This window comes from Sciurus vulgaris (assembly GCF_902686455.1).
Source record: "Sciurus vulgaris genome assembly, chromosome: 6".
Lineage (NCBI taxonomy): Eukaryota > Metazoa > Chordata > Mammalia > Rodentia > Sciuridae > Sciurus > Sciurus vulgaris.
In genome coordinates, this window is record NC_136466.1 from 23,193,179 (window position 1) to 23,215,358 (window position 22,180).

At 38.0% G+C, this 22,180-nt stretch overlaps 1 protein-coding gene across 5 annotated transcripts in view; it reads right to left on the reverse strand.

The window, feature by feature from the left end:
* Window positions 1-2,858: 2,858 nt before the first annotated feature.
* SGCD (sarcoglycan delta) overlaps window positions 2,859-22,180 on the reverse strand; it is a 629,843-nt gene continuing 610,521 nt past the window's right edge. For all 5 annotated transcript variants that reach the window (XM_079144990.1, XM_079144988.1, XM_079144989.1 and 2 more), the window contains exons 7-8: window positions 5,942-6,065; window positions 2,859-4,267 (exon numbers count right to left, since the gene is read on the reverse strand). In XM_079144990.1, the coding sequence (XP_079001116.1) occupies window positions 4,094-4,267; window positions 5,942-6,065 (298 nt within the window). In that variant the 3' untranslated portion in view covers window positions 2,859-4,093. The remainder of the gene's footprint in view (window positions 4,268-5,941; window positions 6,066-22,180) is intronic.

Here is a 22,180-nt window from a genome sequence, read left to right on the forward strand (position 1 = left end):
GGACCTTGGTGTGGCCATCTTTCTGGAGGACGGGCAAGTGAGATGGGAACTCCTGTGTGAGATTAGACAGTTCCAGAAAGAGATTTCAAGAAAACAGTGGTCCATTTCAACCATAGCATCCCTGCTTCACTTCTTGTTACACAATGATGCTGATCTATTTATTCAGAATCCTCAGAAAAGACTCTTGGAGGATCCATCACATCTTTCCTGTTCCACTGAGCTGCCCCTCATTCCATTTGCCCTGATCCCCCAAACCCTCTGATCTTGAGTTTCTCTGACAGATGAATCACTTCTTCATATAGTTCAAAGAAGGTCTTCCTTAAATAGTTTGTTGAGTATTTTATATTCCTGTGCCCACACAGAAATGCAGGCTTACCCCTGCTCTTAGGGATTTGCTTTCTTTCCTGCATTGTCGGACCTATACCACAAATGGCCTCTAGGGCAGGGGTCAGCAAACTTTCTCTGTAAAGATCCAAACAGCAATCATTATGTTTAGTGGGTCACGTGGGTGCTGACAACTCTGGTGTCACAGAGTGATGTCAGTCACAGACAACATGTAAATAAAAGCACATGGCTGTGTTCCAATAAAACTCTATTTACAAAAAGTGGTGGCAAATCAGATTTGGTCTCCAGGTCAGAGTTTGCTGACCCTTGCTCTAGGGTCAAACCTCAAGCAATCTTTGGTCTATGGCTGCTGGATGTACAATGAAAATCATCCCAAGGGAATATGACTTAAAGGAAGTTAGAAACCAGTTCACATTTATGAGGTTTATCGCTTGGACAACAAAGCAATCATAAAGCCACGTGTCAAGTTTCCACCTTGGTAGATCTCACCATAGGACTTTCAAAAACCTTCATCATACTGAAGTAGTTTGCCAAGATGGAAATTTCTTGACTTATCGAGCAGATATCAAATAGAACTAAATATTAAACATATTTGGAGATCACTTTTTCATTTATAAAAAGAATCTTCCAGAGGATAGTAGCATACTAGAACTTCCAGTATATTGACGATTCATTTGAACTCTTTGTTATATTGCCAGCTGTGTACTATACCCAAAGGTGTGATTGTCTAGCAGGTATTTTATATAAAGATTAGAAATAATCCTATTTTTTTAAATTAGGGATTAGCAGACTTTAATGTAAAATCTATTTTTTCCCCAGAATTCAAATAAAACTTTCTCTTATAAGCATGGACAGATACTCTGTTTGGAGAACAGTGGGAGGAAACAAAAGTACATTGAAGAACTTAAGAGTGTATTTTACCTGTTTCTAAAGTCTGAACTGAAATGTACCATTTCACTCACACTGGAGTTCCTGCTTATTATTTTATATATTGTGATCATTTAACATCATTTAAAAGTCAGACTTTTATATCATGTGTCCCACAAAGGTGCTTCATTTATAGTTGTGATTACTATTATTTTTATTCTATTTGTGATCTGATTACCTTTAGAATTAAATTTTGCAAGCAAATTATACCAGTTTCTTCTCCTTCTGTTTTTTTTTTTTTTTTTTTTTTAAATTGGCATAAATCTCCCAAGGTGCTCATCTCAGCTTTTATGCCACAATTAAAACAAAATCAGAAGAAAGAGATTCAGGGAACTTTTGTTTTCTCATCATCCATAGATGATGGATGTGAGATGGCAAAACACAGAGATGGTCTGTCTGCTGAAAGTACAAACCTGTCGGAAAGTATTTAGCCACAGTCTGTTGTGAGCTCTATTGTTTATCTGAATGATACAGGGTAGGTGATCTGAATGGCCAATGAGGGATCTTTCCTGGCTGAGAAAAGCCCGGGGTGTGATACATGCAGATTCTGGCAGCATGACCCAACAGGCTATTGGTAACCCTGATCCAGAGTATCCTGATGTCTTTTACGATACGATATTCTTTTTTAGACTTTAGTGCCACAAACTACGCAATCCTATGGCCTTTCCCTAAGATTGAGCAACCCAATTCTTCAGCATGACCTCTGAGTGAGAATGAGGGGAGCGAGCCTGGGAGAAGCCAGTCGAGGGCTGGGCCAGCCCCGCTCCCTCTTCCAAGACCCCAAGCAACACACAATTCACTTCTACATCCCATGTGTTCAAACCTCAGCCTGATGCTTGAGTGTCATCTCAAAAATATCAACCCTCTTTATCTTTTATGACAAACTTTCCTTTGCTTGAGAAGTAAGGAAAATTAGAACCTTGTTGAAGAAGAAAGAAAAAAAAAAAAAAAAACATTCGCGCCTATTCATTCGGCTTCATTTAGAACTGTGAGGCCGCTGCTTGTCAATGGCATCCGGGACGGTCTAAGCCAGGTACATCTGCATTCTGTGCTCCTTAGAGTCCACACCTCTTAACCACATGGTTTGTTACCAGCTTTTGATGCCCAGTCATAACTAAACCATTCCTCTCCAATCATCCAAAATAAACTATAGGTAACAAGATAAATAGGATGTGCTTCTCCTTGCTGAGTGCATTGACTTAAGGCATAGGCACATTTCCCCCTCTTTGAACAGAGATGGTGTAATCCCCTGTCCCAGCACAAGAGCTGGCCAGGGTGACCCTGGAGCACGGTGATGAAGGTGGAAAGATGAGAGGTAGCTGATGGCGGGAATCAGAGATGCTTCCATTTATGGGGCAGTGTGTGCTGCTGGGTCCCAGGGCACATGGTGTGATTCAGGTAAAGACGTGTGACAGCTTACATTAACTTTTAGTAAGCAATTTTGGCAGCATGTAGTGCTTTAAAGCTGTGATTCCTGGAGAAAACACAATAGTGGATTTAGGAATGTGCATATACAAGTACTGGAAAAAAAAAAAAAAGACAAAGAAAAAGATCAAACTACAGAGTTGGCGCATTCCTTTAAAAAATAAGTATGTGTCTAAATTACCTACCAGATCCCCCAAAAATACATGAATGGCAGTTGTATTCCCTATCCTATTCTTAATTAGCTTTCCATCATAAAACAGTATCTCCTGGGGTAGGGGCTCTACTCTTTGGGATTTTGATTGACCTAATCATTTTGGATCAGATTCTGTTGGAGAAAGTCAGAAGTAAGAACCTAACAGGTGTAAAGCCCTTTTCCTTTAAACAGAGACGTAGCGCCCATTTATCCTTTGCCTGTCAGGCCACTGAGTTCCTTCCAGCTGACGGAGGAGCAGCTGTTATCCTATTTTGTGCTGATTTACAACTCTAATTTTGACTGTAGGAGAATATGTGAGTTTAAAAGCAATAAGATAAGCTGAAGTTGGGTGAGCAGTTAAAAAAATTTGTTAAAATTCATGCTCCTCATTCATGCAGTGACAAAAATCCCCCACACATTTGGCTGCAGGGGTAGGACGGGCATTTTGAGTTCCTGCACTGACTTCATGGCACTGACCCACCTCTGATTTGAAGGGGGCCCTGGGCCAGTCTGACAGCCTTCCTAAAGCTAAGAAAGGGAAATAAAACCTCTATTTTTATTTTTGGTGGTTGGGTGGGAGCTGGCACTGGGGATTGAACCCAGGACCTTGCACTTGTTAAGTATGCGCTCTACCTCTGAGCTGTGCCTCGGCCCAAAGTGTGTAGGCTTCCTACAAGGATCTCAGCACTAGAGTGTGTCGTGGCGATTCCCGCCATCGCTGCCTCTGATGACCCAAAAGAAGATGACATGCTGTCACTTGAACATGGTGATGAATATTTGCCAAGTGTTCAGTCCCGTATGTGATTTTTGAATGGTCTGGGGAAAGTTGGGCCTGAACGAGTGTTTTCTTTTCTGACATGGAGGTTGCGGGGATGGGATGGAAAATGACAGTGGATATCACAGGGTCACCCGTGGTTCCTTTTGTACTGAAACCTCATTTTATACAGAGGATATATATATTTATTTATATTTATTTATATATATTTATATCCACTCACACAGGCAAACACTCTTGTGTACACATCCACTCACCCATGCACACGCATACACACACACACACACACACATACGCACACTCACATATGCACACACACAAGGTCTTTGATAGGCTTTCTGTGTTCTAGTAAAAATAGCTGGCAGCCAGTGTCTAAAGCCAGAAAAAAGGCCTTTATGCTGCCGACAATGTCCACTGTGGATAGTCTTTCAAAGGCAGACGCTTGTGTTTATCTGACAAGTGGAACCAGTGCCCGCCTGGGACAGGAATAATCTCCCATTGGCGCAGACGCAGATCTCGAAGACCTTCTGCCTCGTTCCTGTGGGTGTGTAGGATCCATGAGGCAGTCTAGGTAGTTTGATTTTCGCAGCGTCTAACCTAATCTAGAAAGAGTGAATAGGAAGGAAAGAGTCAGTCAGAGACTATCATTTATGCTCATGACATGCAGAAACAGTGGGCAGATGAACGTTCGGCTTTGTTTAAACCTCGTAAGCACCACAGTGTGTCCAGCAATCTTGGCACTGGGGATCTGAGATGCATGAGATAGGTGAACTATCTACTCTCCCAGAAACAGGTATCCTAGCAAGATGATGCTACGCTGACCAACATTAGCAGTTTTGCTGAAGTACAGAGTGTCGAATATGAATAGTGTTCAACATACTTTTAACAGTTTGTCATTACCTGGGGGCTTCCTAGAGCCTACATATGTCAATGTGCAAGATGAGTCTTCAAGAGGAGGGGGAGTACACAGCATTTTCCACGTTTTAAATGGCAAGTGAGCTTTCCCTTTCCTTGTTTGAACAATTTATGTTGCTGATAGTCTATAGAACATTCTTTTCTTCTTCCCAGCAGACTTTTTAATGGAATTAATAACTTAATTATAAAACTTAGAAGAAAAGAACTTATAGGAAATGTAAAGTATGTAATACAGCCAAAATGATCTTGATAAAGAACAGAGTTGCAGAACTAAAATGCTCGATTTCTATAAATCTACAGAAACCTAGACAGCATGGTATGGGTATCATCATGGACAACTTTGATCAGAGTTTAGCAAACTGCAAACCATGGGCCAGAATTGGCCCAACCCCTCTTAACGTACACCCTGGCCGTTAAAACTCATTTTTCCATTTTATTTTCTTTTTTACAGACTTCATTTTGATTCTTAGATACATGACTATAAAAACTTAGTGGTGAAAGTGCCAATAGACATGATTAAATTATTTCTCCAGAGCTCAAATTCTGACAACTATGTACTGTATATGTGAGATAGTCACTGTTTTTATGTGTGTAGTTTGCAGTTTGTGGCTATTTGAAGAGGCAAGTGGAGACTGCTTGTGAGTGGATATGATAGGTGGAACCGTTTTACCTTAAAACTCTCAAGTTTTCTCCTTATTTTTATTCTTAAATTAAAAGGCTAACTTATGATCACTTTGAAGGTCTTTTTTAAAATTTGTAGTAAAATCACACTTTTTAGGGGGAGTGGAGGTAATGCAGCTTATCTTGCTTGCAAAAACACAAGAAGTGTCTTTATTTATCCAACTGGGTTTGCGGTAGGATAAGAGAATGGATATCTTTAATCCTTCATTCTCTGGTTACCTTGTTTTACCCTATTAAATTTTGCTTGCTCTGGTTTAGAATAGCTATTGGATCTGACTCTTCATTCTTAATGAAAATAGAAATGGAAATTAAGTTCATCTTTAGCCAGATGAGTGAGATATTCAGCTTCACTATGCTGGGTAACTAAATATATTTTAATTTATTGATATATTTTAAGACAACAAGAGAGAATTTGGAAACAGCATTCATTGTTATGGTCATGTAGTTCTGTATTGCAATACACCGTTATTGTAGCACTTTACAAATAATGAATTATAACTTTTGCGTATTATGGTTTTGGCTTGTATTCACATTACTCAACTTGTTGTTTCATGAAATAAAACCCTTCTGATTGACTCCTTTGGTTGAAGCAGTACAGGATCTTGGTGCAAACCAGCTGTGGGGAAGGTTGGTCCCATGGACCTGTATCTCTCTGGGCTTCTGTTCTTCCTGGCCCTTACCTCTCCATCTTTGGACTCCAGCCTCAGCTCAGTTCTGCAGGTGGCTTCCATATTGCCGGCTTCTGCATTTATTTCTACTCCTTTTGGGGCCTCCATCACCAGAGAACGGGTTGGAGACTCCAACCTGAAACACACACAAGCTGAAGATTAAAGATCCTATTCCCATTTTGGTGAATTTCAGAGACGTTTGGTGCTCAGGGCATGAAAAAAGCATTTCAGAATTTGATCAGGAATGTTTCTAGTTTTTGCTTTAAAAACCTGGTCAAGTTTATGACAGAGAACATAAGGGGTCTAGGCTTTATAGTATTTCACAAATGTCATAAAGAAGGTGTTCTAGGGTCATGACTTCATGTTATCTTATACCCATTAAATTATTTCTACTTAATGGTATAATTTAACTCTCATGTGAACATTGTTTTATTTATTTATTTTTTTTTTAAAGAATAGAACAATCCTAGGTTTAAACTGAACTTTGGGAAATTGGCAGATATTCTTTCTATTTTGCCTTACTTTCTGTGTCTTCCTTGGAGGTGAAATCAGAAGTTAAGAGAATAGATCTAGAAGCAAGACCTGCTTGGAATTGATTCATGGTGTGGCCAGTATATGACCATAGGTAAATCTTTTCTTCCTTTTCCTCATCTATCCTTTCATTTTCCTTCTATAATTTCAAAAAGTGTCAGGTTCCTCATGTATAACGTGCTTCAAATAGTGCCTGTCACACATATGTATTAACTATTACAGGCTGAAATTACATATTCAAAATGCTTGGAACCAGAAATATTTCAGATTTCAGACTTTATTTTTTTGGGGGGGAGGTGGAATTTGGAATGCTTGTGTAGACTTTACTAGTTGAGCATCTTCAGTCTGAAAATCTGGAATCCAAGATACTCCAAAATTTGAAACTTTTGGAACCTCAAAATTTTAATTATTTGGAGCTTACTTGGAGCATTTTGGATTTTCCGATTAGGGATACTCAACCTGGACTAGTGTTTTTATTGTTATTATTACCAGCTTATTATAAAGAAATCTTGAGTCCTGTTCTACAGTGTAGTTGTCAAAAGAAGGTTTAGAATAGATGACTGGTTGCCAGGGCTGGGAGTTGAGGTGGGTCGTTGATACGGTAGGAGGGGAGTTGGAGATGGTGGACCTGTTTTGAGTCTCGATTGTAGTGGTGGGTTACGTGTCTCTCTGGATTTAGGGAATTTTATTGTAGTGTAAGATAAGTAGTAAACTGAGAGAAGGAGAATCAGTCATCCTCTATCCTACTTATGATGGTAAAATGGAGGCTAGTTGTAGTACTCTTGGGACATTTTTTTTTTTCTAAATCACTTTCATGAGAAAAATATTAACTAAAACTCAGTCATGCCCTGAATATTCTAGGTTTTTAACATTACCATTAGATAAGAATGTATGAAGATCCTTTTCTCTGTTACAAAGCTAGTGCCTGAATGTTGAAGCAGGGACCTCAGCAATGGTTTTCACAAACCATATTAAGACCAATTTCCTGAGTCAACATTTGTAAGTTTTGGTCCCCTGAACATGTTAAAAAAACATCATCCCCTCTGCCCACGCTCTTGTTCCCATTACTCCCTAGAGCCTCAGTAAGGGGCATGAAGAGACAGAGTGACCAATAGATGCCACTCCCTAGCAATCCCTGGCCATGTCACACAGCCGCAGGAGGATGCCTCCACACTTCTGGGTCTGGGGTCCTAATGATTGCTTCTAAGCAACAGATTTCTCCCTTGATTTGTTTCTCCCCTACACTGACTCAACCAAGAGTCATAAAGAGCAGCAACAGGCCTTTTGTACAATCACTTGGCCTTCTCTCAAACTCATTCTTTCTTATCCTCCTTTGTATATAGCAAAATCCCCCATCCCCACCTTCTTCTCTGAAGACCTTCTCCATGGCTGCCTGAGCTGGTGTGGTTCTGCCTGCTGGCATGGTTTGCTCCATGTGCCTGGGGTTTCTTATCCTGATGGGGTATGCTGGTGGGATAATGAAGGTGTCTGGTAACCAGGGCCACAGGAGTCACCTCTGCAGTACAGCCGTGCCTAGACCTCAGTTGAGCTTCTCCTGTGTTCCTGACCGCCTCTCACTTATGACTTTGAAGACAATTTGAGGCCACTTGTTCTGTCTCTCCCAAACGGTCTAGTAGATTCATACAGTTTATTCCGAGTTTTCTGACATTCCACTAAGCTGATGCCCAGCTCCTTTTAGGACAGGTGTGCACTCTCGTGGCACTGCCCCCTAAGTGCTTCAGTGGCACGGCCCTGTTCCACCTTCCCCAGGCTGGCGCCATCTTTTCTTCCCTCCCTCCCTCCCTCCCTCCCTCATGCCTTAAGTTACCTCACCCTTTAACTCAACTTCTCCCTCTCAGTAGACCTTCTCTAATCTACTTACCAGTTTCTCAAGCTTTTTCTCCCTTTTCCCCCTTTTTAGAAATGTACTTTCCCTACAAATATATCATTCTGAAGTAAGTATTGACTCTGTCATTTTTTTTTTTTTTTTTATCAAAAACTTCCCAAGGTCCTAAAGAAAGTTCTGAACTCTGAGCTTATTCACCGTTTAGGATTTGGTTCACCTTATTAGATTGGTCTTATTTCTGGCTGAAAACATCAGCTGTCATTTATTAAGAGTTATCAGATCATGGCAGTGTGCAAAGGGCTTCCTGTGTGTGACAGTATGAATCTTTACAAAACCTTATCGACCCAGAGGTCCTGTAGTCCTGAGGAAGCTAAGGGCCAGTGACTTGCTCAGGTTTTTACTTAGAGTTAAAAGGCAGAACCAAGATTCAAACTTAGTAGAAAGCAAAGTGGGTATGTTGTTTACAGTACCGTGCCACTTTCAGAAAAGCTATTTTTCCTGTCCATATCTCTACTCTGTTCTCTGAAATTAAATGTCACCCTTTTATGTGTGGAATTAATGCTCACATTTCCAAAGCTAGTCCATGTCAATGGGAACAAGGATACCACCACATACAGCTGAGTAATGCGTACTTCCCAGAATGCAATATTTCTAATTTCGAAACAGTCTTTAGGTGATCAATGAGGCACCCATGAGATAGTTATAAATAAAGCAACAGTCCCAGTACAGTGATATCTGGCACATGACATTGACTTGAATGGGAAGGAGAGGATGGAGACGCTGTCCATTGAAGGCAGCTTTTCTTCTAACCTGGTCAGCTAACTGTTGCCAGAGCTTCTGACTTTTTTCTGATTAAAAAATTTTAATTTTATTCTGACACATTAAGTTCCATTAATAGATACAAAAGAATATTTATAAAAGCATAAAAACTGTATAAAGAATGACAGTGCAAGGGGACTTGTATAGTCACCATCCTTTCTAAGAGAAAAAGAACTTCTTACCATGGTAGTGCCCTGAACCCATCTTCTGTTATTTTTTCTCTGCTGATTAGCGACTTCATTTTTTTTTTTTCCTACATCCAATTCACTTTATTTTTAGTTTTTAAAAATTTTTTACAGACTGCATTTTGATTCATTGTACACAAATGGGGTACATCATTTTGTTTCTAGGTTGTGCGTGATGTAGATTCATACCATTCACGTAAAAGAATTTACAAATAGAAAGCCTGTACTACAGAAAGTTCTCAGCAAAATATTTCATGAGGAGGAAGTGAAAAACAATACAAGTCAGCAAAGGGAGGAACTACCCTAAAGGAATAAACCAATCAAAGGAGAAACGAAGTCAAGTTAAAAATCAAAAATAAGCTAAAATGACCAGGAATACAAATCATCTTCCTGATTCCAGGCATTTTTATCCCTCTCCAGTAGTAAGTACTATTTGGAATTTTGTGTCTATTGTTTTCATGCTTTTTTTGTATATATTATGCATGTTTGCCTCCTTTAAACAACACACTGCTTACTATTACATTCTTTTGAACTTTATGCACAGAGTAATTCCATGAATGTGTTTCTTCAGCAGCTCTTTCCCCCTCCTTGCTATGTTCCCATGTTATGGCACTTAGTTCTATTTGATTGTTTGTCTGGTGTTACCTTAACCCCCAAGAGTTATTTGTCCACCTCTGTTGGATGTTTGTATTGGTTCTAGGTTACTGTTTCTACACACAGTACATCTATGTACATTCTTGCATAAGCTCCAGGTGCATACATGCATAAATCTCTGAGACACTTAGAGAAGACTAGGATTGCTACTCCCAGGGGAGGCGTATTTTTAGCATGATTAGATAATGCCAATTAGCTTTCAAAAATGATTGTTCCAAATGACTTCCCCACTATAAGTGTGTAGCGTTCCAGTTGTTCCACTTTCTTGCTAACATTTGATAATGTTAAGTATGAAATGAATGTGAAATAGGATGCTATTGTCTTTTAAAATTGCATTTCCCTAATTAGCACTGAAGCATCTTTGCATTTGTAAGCTATTTGAGATTTTCTTCAGCATAATGCTTTTATTTTTTTCTATTTCAATTATTTTACTTTAAATGTTTTTGATGTGATTTGTAAACTCTATATGGCAAAAATATTTAGCTGTTTATATATTGATAATTTCTTCTTTCAGTTTGGCTTGTCATTCTGTGTCCAACATTTTGGGATGAACAGAAATTGTTTTATATTTTAGTGCAGACACACTTATGTTTTTTTCCTGTACAGTTTGCACTTTCTGTGTCTTATCTGAGCAGTCATTCCCAATACTGAGGTCAGGATGTCCTATAATGTTTTCAAAAGTTTTATGCTTTATTTTTTTCATGAAATCTAACTCATCATGAATTGATTTCTGTGTATGGTGTGAGGTTAGGGTCTGAACAGAATGTAGGTAATCTCCACATTATGCGCTGAAAAAGCCCACATTTAGCTCTTTTATGATACTTCCACACACTTATGGTTTTCTTTGGGTATTTTTTAGTCTGTTACATTATTCTATTTGCCCATCCCTAAATACTTTAAATATTTTAGCTAACTTACTAGAGGTTTTACATTCTTTACATTTCATAAAGCAAACTTTCCTACAATTTTCTTTTAAAAAGAAAATTATTTGTTCTAATTTGTTGTATATGACAGTAGAAAGCATTTACACATTTTGATAGAGCATACATAAGTGGAGTGTAATCTCTCATTTTTCTGATATACATATTGCAGGATCATACTGGTCAGGTAATGTTTTACTATTCTTGATCTTCCCACATAAATTCCAGGACTTGAGTTTCACAAGAAAATACTGTTGGAATTTTGATTGGATTTAATTAATGAACATTATATCTAATTAGTTGTTTTCCCAATTAATTGTTTCCTATTTGTTAACAATTTTCCTGAGTTTAGCATATTGTCTGTGGGTGATGAAAATGGTATTTTTTAAAAAGTATTTCTCTCATTCCTTTTCTTTTCCTGTGTGTGTGTGTGTATACATGCATATCTTCTATTTTTTGGTAGGTTGATCATAGTCAACACCTAGATAAATTAATTTTCATAATTTGTGTACAGATTATTCTATATATATTTTATTCCATTATAGTCACTATTAATTTAAAATTATGACAGTTCTATATCTTTTCACTTTTTAGACTTTTTTTATATTGTACATACTGTGCAATATGGTATTGTCTAGAAGTAAGGAAATAAAAATATTGCTTTTTCTTGACTTTAAGAAAACTTTCAACAATGAAATTACCATTCAGTATGCCTTTTGCTCTGGGTAATTTTGTCCCTTTAACACTTTGTAACAAAATAAAGATCCCAGGGACTTGGGAGGCTGAGGCATGAGGCCTGTGGTTTTGAGGCCAGCCTCAGTAACTTAGCAAAATCCTCAGCAAGTTAGTGAGACCTTGTCTCTAAATAAAATATTAAAAAAGGGGTCAGGGGATGTTGCTCAGTGGTTAAAGACCCCTGGGTTGAATCCTGGTACCAAAAAAACAAACAAAAAAAACACAAAATAATGAAGTTCCCTTCTAGGCTTCTGAGAGTTTCCATCATTATTGTGAATGTTATCAAATATATTCTATAATGTATAAGGATATATTATCTATTGAAATAATATATTTATTTTAACATATTAATGTATTGATAATACTATTTTAATGACATGCTTTGTCATTAACCCAGCTTCAAAGTTATTTATCACCTTTTCTCTATAGATCTGAAACCATGTGTTAATAATTTTTAGGACTTTGTACCTGCATTTGTAAGTGAGTATATTCTGTAAGTTTTTCTCATAATGTCATTGTCAGGTTCTATCATTCCAGAATTGTTTATGAAAGGTTGGAATTATTTGTCCTTTGTGTATTTAAACTCATTGATAAATTCTCTGGGATAAAAAACATTGCATTTGTATTTTAAAAATTAATTATAGAATCATACAGTTATATATTTTTTATCAGGTTGCTTTTTGCAAATTATTTTTTTTTCTTGATATTTTCCCACTTTATACACAGGTTTACATTTGTTGGCAAAGTTTTCCATAATACCCCCATTGTTTCTCTTAATGACCACCTGCATTTGTTGGTTGGTCTTTTTCCCTTGAATGGTACTAAGATTTATTTTTTTAGTCATTTAGAAGAGCTAACTTTTGTCTTTTTCAATTGTATTTTAATTGTAGTTCTTGAATTTTTCCAGATAATTCTCCAGTTGTTCTAAAATGTGCTACTTTGTTGATTTTTACCTTTCTTAATTTTAATATGTTCATTTAAGGGTAAGCATTTTTGATAGCACCCTAAAGGAATATTTGTAATAAGGTATAAATATTTTTTAATTTGAATATGATTTCTCCTGTGATTCATGAGTTTTGTAGAAAGGTATTCCTTACTTTTTACAATTATAATATTTCCTTCTATACATTTCTAGATAATTCTAACATATAGGTTCTTCATTGATTTGAACATTATTTTTGAAGTGACAATCTTAAAATAGACAATCATAAAATTAATTAAAAAAAACTGAAACTAGCTTTTGGACCCAGAATGTGTCAATTTTCGTATTCCATGACAAAGAGTTTGTGCTTAGGCTTGGGATGTAGTTCAGTGGTTAAGCACTTGCCTAGCTTCACCAGGCCCTGGGTATAATCCCCATACCACTACACCGCAAAAAAATTTAAAAAATAAAAGTGCTCTTCAGTTGTTGAACATAAATATGTGGAAAGTGTTCTATGTTGGTCTTATTAAGCTATGTTTATGTTCAAATTTTTATAGCCACATCCATTTTATCAATTACAGAAAGAGGTGTGGTATTAGAGGCATACACCCTCAGAATGGTTGTATCATCCTGATCATCTTCTTATTAACGTGATGTTTCCCTTTAGTTTTTATAATCCTTTGCTTCTTGATATGGTTGTTCCAACTCTGTTTCCACTAGTATTTTCTTTGGACACATTTTCCCATACTTAAATATCAACCATTTTATGATTATGTTTTACATGTATTTCTCATGAAATAGGATTATTAATTTCAGATGCCTTTTTCCTGAGATAAAATTCTCATACATTGAAAGGCACAGATCTTAATTATACACTTTGATGAATTTTGATTAGTGTGGTTTCATGTAATTACCAAACATCACTACCACGTGCATCTGCTATCACACTGATCACCTTGCAAAGGCAAGTGTTGATCTCATTTCTCTCACAAGGGATCAATCTTGCTTGTTCCCAAACCTGAGATAAAGGGAGTCATGATTTTATACTTAGAAGACTTTTGAAACTTTTGTTTTTCTTCTGCATGGCTTTTTTCATTCTTTTTATTTGTTAGTAATGATCAATTTATTATCAAATAAATGGTTGATAGACATCTTGTTTCCAGATTTTGGCTATTTTGTATAAAGTACTATAAACATTTTTTTTTCTATTGTAAACAAATGGGATACATGTTGTTTCTCTATTTGTACGTGGAGTCAAGGTATACCATTTGTGTAATCATAAATTTACATAAGGTAATAATGTTTGATTCATTCTGTTATTTTTTCCCTTCCCTCCACCTCTCCCACCCCTCTTTTCCCTCTATATAGTCCTTCCTTCCTCCATTCTTACCACCCTCCTTATCCATAACCCTAAACCTAACACTAAACCCTCCCACCCCCCATTATGTGTCCTCATCTGCTTATCAGCAAGATCATTCGTCCTTTAGATTTTTGAGATTGGCTTATCTCACTTAGCATGATATTCTCTAATTTCATCCCTTTGCCTGCAAATGCCATAATGTTATCATTCTTCATGGCAGAATAATATTCCATTGTATATATATGCCACAGTTTCTTTATCCATTCATCAATTGAAGGACATCTAGATTGGTTCGACAATCTGGCTATGGTGAATTGAGCAGCTATGAACATTGATGTGGCTGTATCTCTGTAGCATGATGATTTTAAGTCCTTTGGGTATAGGCCAAGGAGTAGGATAGCTGGGTCAAATGGTGGTTCCATTCCAAGCTTTCTGAGGAATCTCCATACTGCATTCCAGAGTGGCTGCACTAATTTGCAACCCCACCAGCAACGTATGAGTGCACCTTTTTCCCCACATCCTCGCCAACACCTGTTGTTGCTTGTGTTCTTGATAATTACCATTCTGATTGGGGTGAGATGGAATCTTAGGGTAGTTTTGATTTGCATTTCTCTTATTACTAGAGATGTTGAACATTTTTTCATATATCTCTTGATTGCTTATACATCTTCTGTGAAGTGTCCATTTCCTTAGCCCATTTGTTGATTGGATTATTTGTATTCTTGGTGTAGAGTTTTTTGAGTTCTTTATAGATTCTGGAAATTAGCGCTCTATCTGAAGTATGATTGGCAAAGACATTCTCCCACTCTGTAGGCTCTCTCTTCACATTACTGATAGTTTCCTTTGCTGAGAGAAAGCTTTTTAGTTTGAATCTATCCCAGTTATTATTCTTGATTTTATTTCTTGTGCTATGGGAGTCCTGTTAAGGAAGTCTGATCCTAAGCCAACAAGTTGAAGGTTTGGACCTATTTTTTCTTCTATAAGATTCAGGGTCTCTGGTCTGATTCCGAGGTCTTTGATCCATTTTGAGTTGAGTTTTGTGCAGGGTGAGAGATAGGGGTTTAATTTCATTCTGTTGCATATGGTTTTCCAGTTTTCCCAGCACCATTTGTTGAAGAGGCTATCTTTTCTCCATTGCATATTTTTGGAAGCTTTGTCTAGTATGAGAAAATTGTATTTATTTGGGTTTGTGTCCATGTCCTCTATTCTGTACCATTGATCTACCTGTCTATTTTGGTGCCAATACCATGCCATTTTTATTAATATTGCTTTGTAATAGAGTTGAAGATCTGGTATTGCGATACCCACTGCTTCACTCTTTCTACTGAGGATTACTTTAGCTACTCTGGGTTTTTTATTCATCCAGATGAATTTCATAATTGCTTGCTCTATTTCTGTAAGGTACGTCATTGGGATTTTAATTGGAATTGCATTGACTTTAGGTAGTATGGCCATTTTGACAATATTAATTCTTCCTATCCAAGAACATGGGAGATCTTTCCATCTTCTAAGGTTTTCTTTAATTTCTTTCTTTAGTGTTCTGTAGTTCTCATTGTAGAGGTCTTTCACCTCTTTTGTGAGATTGATTCCCAAGTATTTTATTTTTTTTTTCGATGCTATTGTGAATGGGGTAGTTTTCCTAATTTCTCTTTCTGAAGATTCATCACTTATGTATAAAAATGCATTGGATTTATGAGCATTGATCTTGTAACCTGCTACTTTACTGAATTCACTTATGAGTTCTAAGAGTTTTCTGGTGGAATTTCCAGTTCCTCTAAATATATAATCATGTCATCAGCGAACAGGGATAGTTTGAGTTCTTCTTTTCCAATTCGTATCCCTTTAATTTCTTTGGCCTGTCTAATTGCTCTGGCTAGAGTCTCAAGGACAATGTTGAATAGAAGTGGTGAAAGAGGGCATCCTTGCCTTGTTCCAGATTTTAGGGGGAATGCTTTCAGTTTTTCACCATTTACAATGATATTGGCCATGGGCTTAGCGTAGATGGCCTTTACAATGTTAAGGAATGTTCCCACTACCCCAATTTTTTCTAGTGTTTTGAGCATAAAGGGATGCTGTATTTTATCGAATGCTTTTTCTGCATCTGTTGAAATAATCATGTGATTCTTAACTTTATGTCTGTTGATATGGTGAATGACATTTATTGATTTCTGGATGTTGAACCAACCTTTCATCCCTGGGATAAAACCCACTTGATCGTGGTGCACTATCTTTTTAATGTATTTTTGTATGCGATTTGCTAAAATTTTGTTGAGAATTTTTGCATCGATGTTCATTAAGGATATTGGTCAGAAATTTTCTTTCCTCGATGTGTCTCTGTCTGGTTTAGGTATCAGGGTGATTTTGGCTTCATAGAATGAGTTTGGGAGGGTTCCCTCCTATTTCATGGAATACTTTGAGGAGTATTGGAATGAGCGCTTCTTTAAAGGTTTTGTAGAACTCAATGAGAACCCATCTGGTCCTGGACTTTCCTTTGTTGGTAGGCTTTTGATGACCTCTTCTGTTTCATTGCTTGAAATTGATTTATTTAAGTTGTGTAAGTCTTCCTCGTTCAGTTTAGGTAATTCATATGTCTCTAGAAACTTGTTGATGTCTTTGAGGTTTTCTGTTTTGTTGGAGTATAGATTTTCAAAATAGCTTCTAATTATGTTTTGTATTTCACTCGTGTCTGTTGTGATATTTCCTTGTTCATTCTGAATTTTAGTAATTTGAGTTTTCTCCCTCTTTCTCTTTGTTAGTGTGGCTAAGGGTTTATCAATTTTTAATTTTTCAAAGAACCAACTATTTATTTTGTTAATTTTTCCGATTGTTTCTTTTGTTTCAATTTTGTTGATTTTGGCTCTGATTTTAACTATTTCCTGTCTTCTACTACTTTTGGTGTTGGTCTGCTCTTCTTTTTCTAGGGCTTTGAGCTGTAGTGTAAGTCGTTTATTTGTTGATTTCTACTTCTTTTGTTGAATGCGCCCCATGAAATAAATCTTCCTCTAAGTACTGCTTTCATAGTGTCCCAGAGATTCTGATATGATGTGTCTTTGTTCTCATTTACTTCTAAGAATTTTTTAATTTTCCTCCTGATGTCTTCTGTTATGCATTCATCATATAAGAGTGTATTATTTAATCTCCAGGTATTGGAGAAGTTTCTGTTTTTATTCTGTCATTTATTTATAATTTCAATCCATTATGATCTGATAGAGTACAAGGTAGTATCTCTATCTTCTTGTATTTGCTAACATTAGCTTTGTGGCATAAAATATGGTCTATTTTGGAGAAGGATCCATGTGCTGCTGAGAAGAAAGTGTATTCGTTGTTTGTTGGATGGTATATTCTGTATATGTTCGTTAAGTCTAAATTGTTGATTGTGTTATTGATCTATGGTTTCTTTATTCAATTTTTGTTTGGACGATCTATCCAGTGGTGAGAGAGGTGTGTTAAAGTTGCCTATTATTATTGTGTTGTGGTCTATTTGATTTCTGGAATTAAGAAGGATTTGTTTGATGTTCATGGATGAGCCAATGTTTGGGGCATAGATATTTATGATTGTTATGTCTTGCTGATTTATGCTTCCCTTAAGCAGTATGTAATGTCCTTCTTTATCCCTTCTGACTAGTTTTGGCTTGAAGTCCACATTATCTGAAAAGAGGATGGATACTCCAGCTTTTTTGCTGTGTCTGTGTGCATGGTATGTTTTTCCCATCCTTTCACCTTTAGTCTATGGGTATCTCTTTCTATGAGATGCATCTACTGCAGGCAGCATATTGTTGGATTTTTCTTTTTAATTCAATCTGCTAGTCTATGTCTTTTGATTGATGAGTTCAGGCCATTTGTATTCAGAGTTATTATTGTGATATGTTTTGTATTCCCAGTCATTTGACTTATTTTTGTTTTTTAACATGATTTGGTTTCTCCTTTATTTGGCTATTCCTTTAGGCTAGTTCCTCTCGTTGCTGATTTGCATCATTGTTTTTCATCTCTTCCTCATGGAATATTTTGCTGAGAATGTTCTGTAATGCTGGCTTTCTTTTTGTAAATTCCTTTAGCTTCTGTTTATCATGGAAGGATCTTATTTCGTCGTCAAATCTGAAAGTAAGTTTGCTGGGTATAAGATTCTTGGTTGGCATCCATTTTCTTTCAGGGCTTGAAAAATGTTGTTCCAGGCCCTTCTAGCTTTTAGGGTCTGGATTGAAAAATCTGCTGATGTTCTTATTGGTTTCCCCCTGAATGTAATTTGATTCTTTTCTCTCACAGCCTTTAAAATTCTGTCTTTATTTTGTATGTTAGGTATTTTTGTAATAATATGCCTCGGTGTGGGTCTGTTGTAATTTTGTATATTTGGAGTCCTATAAACCTCTTGTACTTGGTTTTCCATTTCATTCTTCAGAGTTGGGAAATTTTCTGATACTATTTCATTGAATAGATTGTTCATTCCTTTGGTTTGTTTATCTAAGCCTTCCTCAATCCCAATAATTCTTAAATTTGGCCTTTTCATGATATCCCATAATTCTTATAGATTCTGTTCATGATTTCTTACCATCATAGTCCACTTTGTTTTCAAGGTTAAATATTTTGTCTTCAATGTCTGAGGTTCTGTCTTCCAGGTGTTCTATCCTATTGGATATGCTTTCTATGGAGTTCTTAATTTGGTTTATTGTTTCCTTCATTTCAAGGATTTCTGTTTTTTTTTTTTTCAGTATCTCTAACTCTTTATTGAAATGCTCTTTTGCTTCCCATATTTGCTCTTTTAACTGTTGATTGGTGCGATCATTTAATGCCTGCATTTGCTCTTTCATCTCCTTGTTTGCTTCCTTGATTGTTTTTATTATGTACATTCTGAACTCTCTTTCTTACATTTCTTCTGCTGCGCTGTCATTGGGTTTTATTGATATAGTATCTAGGTTTATTTGGGACATTTTCTTCCCTTGTTTTCTCATATTGGTCAGATGTCAGTGGGACTCTGTGATATTGTAGATTTTCTCTATTGGCTTATAGTGTCCCTGTAGATTTCCAGTGTATCACCTCCCAGCCTTCAGTAGCCTGAAGTCTTGGAGGAACTTGCTAATGCAGTGCTTCTGAGGAAAGCTGCCCCTAGCCCACTACTGGTTCCAGGGCTTGGAGCTGGCTCTGTGCGGAAAGGCTCTCACTGGGGGGCCTGCTCCGAGAAGCTGGCCGTGTGAAAGGAGCCCATAGCCGGAGTGAGCAGGGCTACCTGGGGAAGACTGTACCTGCCCTGCCCTGCTCTGATAAGCTGCCCCTATCCGGGCCTGCTGCCCAGGCTGAGCTTCACCTGGTGGGTGAGTTTCACCCCGTGGCTCTATTTTAGTTCGAGGCTCTCAATGCCTCCCCTTCTTGAATCCTGGGTTCTGGAGCAACAGGAGATGCAGTCACTCTCTAGTCCGCCATCTTGGATAGCCCCGTGGAAAGAGCCTGCGGCCGGAGGGGGCAGGGCTGCCTGGAGAAGTCTCTGGCTGCCCTGCCGTGGTCCCAGAGGCTGCCTGCGGGTTGGAGCTCTCCGCTGGCTCGGGGACTGTGGCTGGCTCTGTGTAGAAAGGGTCTCACTGGACGGTCTGCTCTGAGAAGCTATCCTTGAAAGGTGCCTCCCACCGGAGGGAGCCAGGCTGCTTGGGGAAGTCCCTGGCTGCCCTGTCCTGGTCCCTGAAGCTGCCTGCGGGCCAGAGCTCACCGCGCTATCTCCGGGACTTGGAGCTGGTTCTGTGCAGAAAGGCTCTCACTGGGGGGCCTGCTCCGAGAAGCTGGAGAAGCTGGCCATGTGGGAGGAGCCCACAGCCGGAGTGAACAGGGCTACCTCGGGAAGACTCTAGCTGCGCTACCCTGCTCTGATAAGCCGCCCCTATCCGGGCCTGCTGCCCAGGCCGAGCTTCACCCAGTGGGGGAGACTCACCCCGTGGCTCTATTTTAGTCCGAGTCTCTCAATGCCTCCCCTTCTTGAATCCTAGGTTCTGGAGTGACTGGAGATGCAGTCACCCTCTAGTCCGCCATCTTGGATCGCCTACTATGAACATTTTTATGCAAGTTTTATGGTTTAGATATGAAGTATCCTTCTAGCTGCTATGTTAGTGCAGGAATATTCAGAGGAAAAATGATTAGATTATGAGAGCCATTACCTAATCAGTCCATCCTAGTTTGAATGGTCTGACTGGGTGGTAACTGTAGGCAGGTGGGACTTGCCCTGCAAGGGTGCATCTTTCCTGTAGCCCCTTCCCTCCATCTGTTCCTCGCTGCCATGAATGGAACAGTGCCCATGGCCTTCTGCCATGATGATCTGCTTTACGTTGGGCCTACAGCAGTGGATTCGGCCAACCACGGATGGAGCTTTGGAACTGTGATCCATAATAAACTCTTACTGGGTATTTTAGTAATAGAGACAAAAAGCTGACTTACATTGCAAGTCTTTTGAGAAATGTTTTTCCTTTTTCTTGAATAAATATGAGGGGAAATGACTAGGTCATAAAATAGATGAGTCTTTAATAACTTTTAAGGTAGCATCCAAGCTGGTCCCCAATGATCCTTGCCTCCTGGTACTCATGGGCTTGTGTACTTCTCTCCTTTCAATGTGACCACAAGTAGAACATGGCCAAAGTGATGGTCTATCCCTCATGAAATTAGGATACAAAGACTGATTTCCATACTCAGCTTGTGTTCCTTCACTGTAAGGGAAGTGTTATGGTTTAGATATGAGGTGTCTCCCTAAAGCTCAATGCAAAAGGGGTTAGTGGTGAAATGATTGGGTTATGAGCCTTAACCTAAACAGTGTGTTGATGTACTGTTAGGAATTAACTGTAGGCAGATAGGGTATGGTTGGAGGGGGTGGGTCCTTGGGGTTGTGTCTTTGAGGGTTATATTCTGCCCTGTTGAGCAGAGTGCTCTCTCTCTCTGCTTCCTGATTGTTATGTCCTTGAGCCGTTTTCTTCCACCAAACTCTTCTGCCATGATGTTCTGCCTCATCTCGAGCCCCAAGGAATAGAGCCAGATGTCCCTGGATGGAGACCTCTGAAACAGTGAGCCCCCAAATAAACTTTTCCTCCTCTAAAATTGTTCTTGTCACGTCTTTTGGTCAAAATAATGAAAAAACTTACTAAAACAGGGAGTCAGTTGTCTTGTTGATATTTTCTCTGTGAAGGGGCCCAAGAAACATTTGATGAGAGAGATCTCAGCTATGGTCAAAAGTTTAACTGTAACCTCCTAAAAGATCTTAAGTCAGAGGTATTGGCTAAGCTGTGCCTGGACTCTGACTCAGAAACTAGAGATAAGAAATGACTGTTGTTTTAAACTGCTAAGCTGTGGGGTAATGTGACACCCTTTGGTAGATTAATAGCATAATAAGAAATTGCCCAACTATATGCTGAAATAGTTCACAATTTTATATCCCAACTGCTGATGTTGATGCTAATCTCCTTTTTAATTACAACTATTCTAGTGATGGTTTTCACTTTCCCAATAAATAACATTTACCACCTTACCACGTGATAGCTGACTATTGAAATGTGTTCTTTTGGAAGAAGTCATTTAAATATTTTTTGCCCAACTTTTACACAAGTATGTTTTTTAACATTGATATTGATTTGCTACATGTACTGGGGAAAATTGTTTTTCATATTTATGTATACACTAAATATTTTCTACCAATGGATGACATTCTACTTTTGTGTTTTTGATGAGATTTTAATTTTGATAAATTTCTATTTATCAATATTTTGTATGTTGATGCTTTTGTGATAGGCAGTGGTTTATTGGAGAAAGTCCAAGATAGCAAAGGCACTGTTCTGTTTTCTTCTGAAAGAGGAATAGTTCTAGATTTTGTGATCAAATTTATGATTTGTCTTGAACTAACTTTTTAGGATATTGCTGAGGGTCATTCTTGGCAGTAGGTTTATTCAACTATTCCAGCATCATTTAGTAAATAGAAAATCATATCCCTTTTGAATAGCACAGTGCTTGTGTTGAGAATTGATCACATATGGGCAGATGATTTCCAAACTATTTCTGTGTTATGGTTTCATGCTTATGCTCATACTGTCCATTTTGGCCTTTTTATCCTCTTGGTTCATCCTAATGTTACAATAAATCTTAAAATTAAATTGTGTCATTCCTTTAACGTTTGCAAAGGAAAACAGATTATCTAAACCATTGTAGATATACCCCTGTTTCATATTAATCTTTGAATTAACTTGTCAGTTTCTAAAAACAGGAAAAAACAGTCTGCTAGGACTGCTTGAATTCATGGGTGAATTTTGGGGAGAGTTATT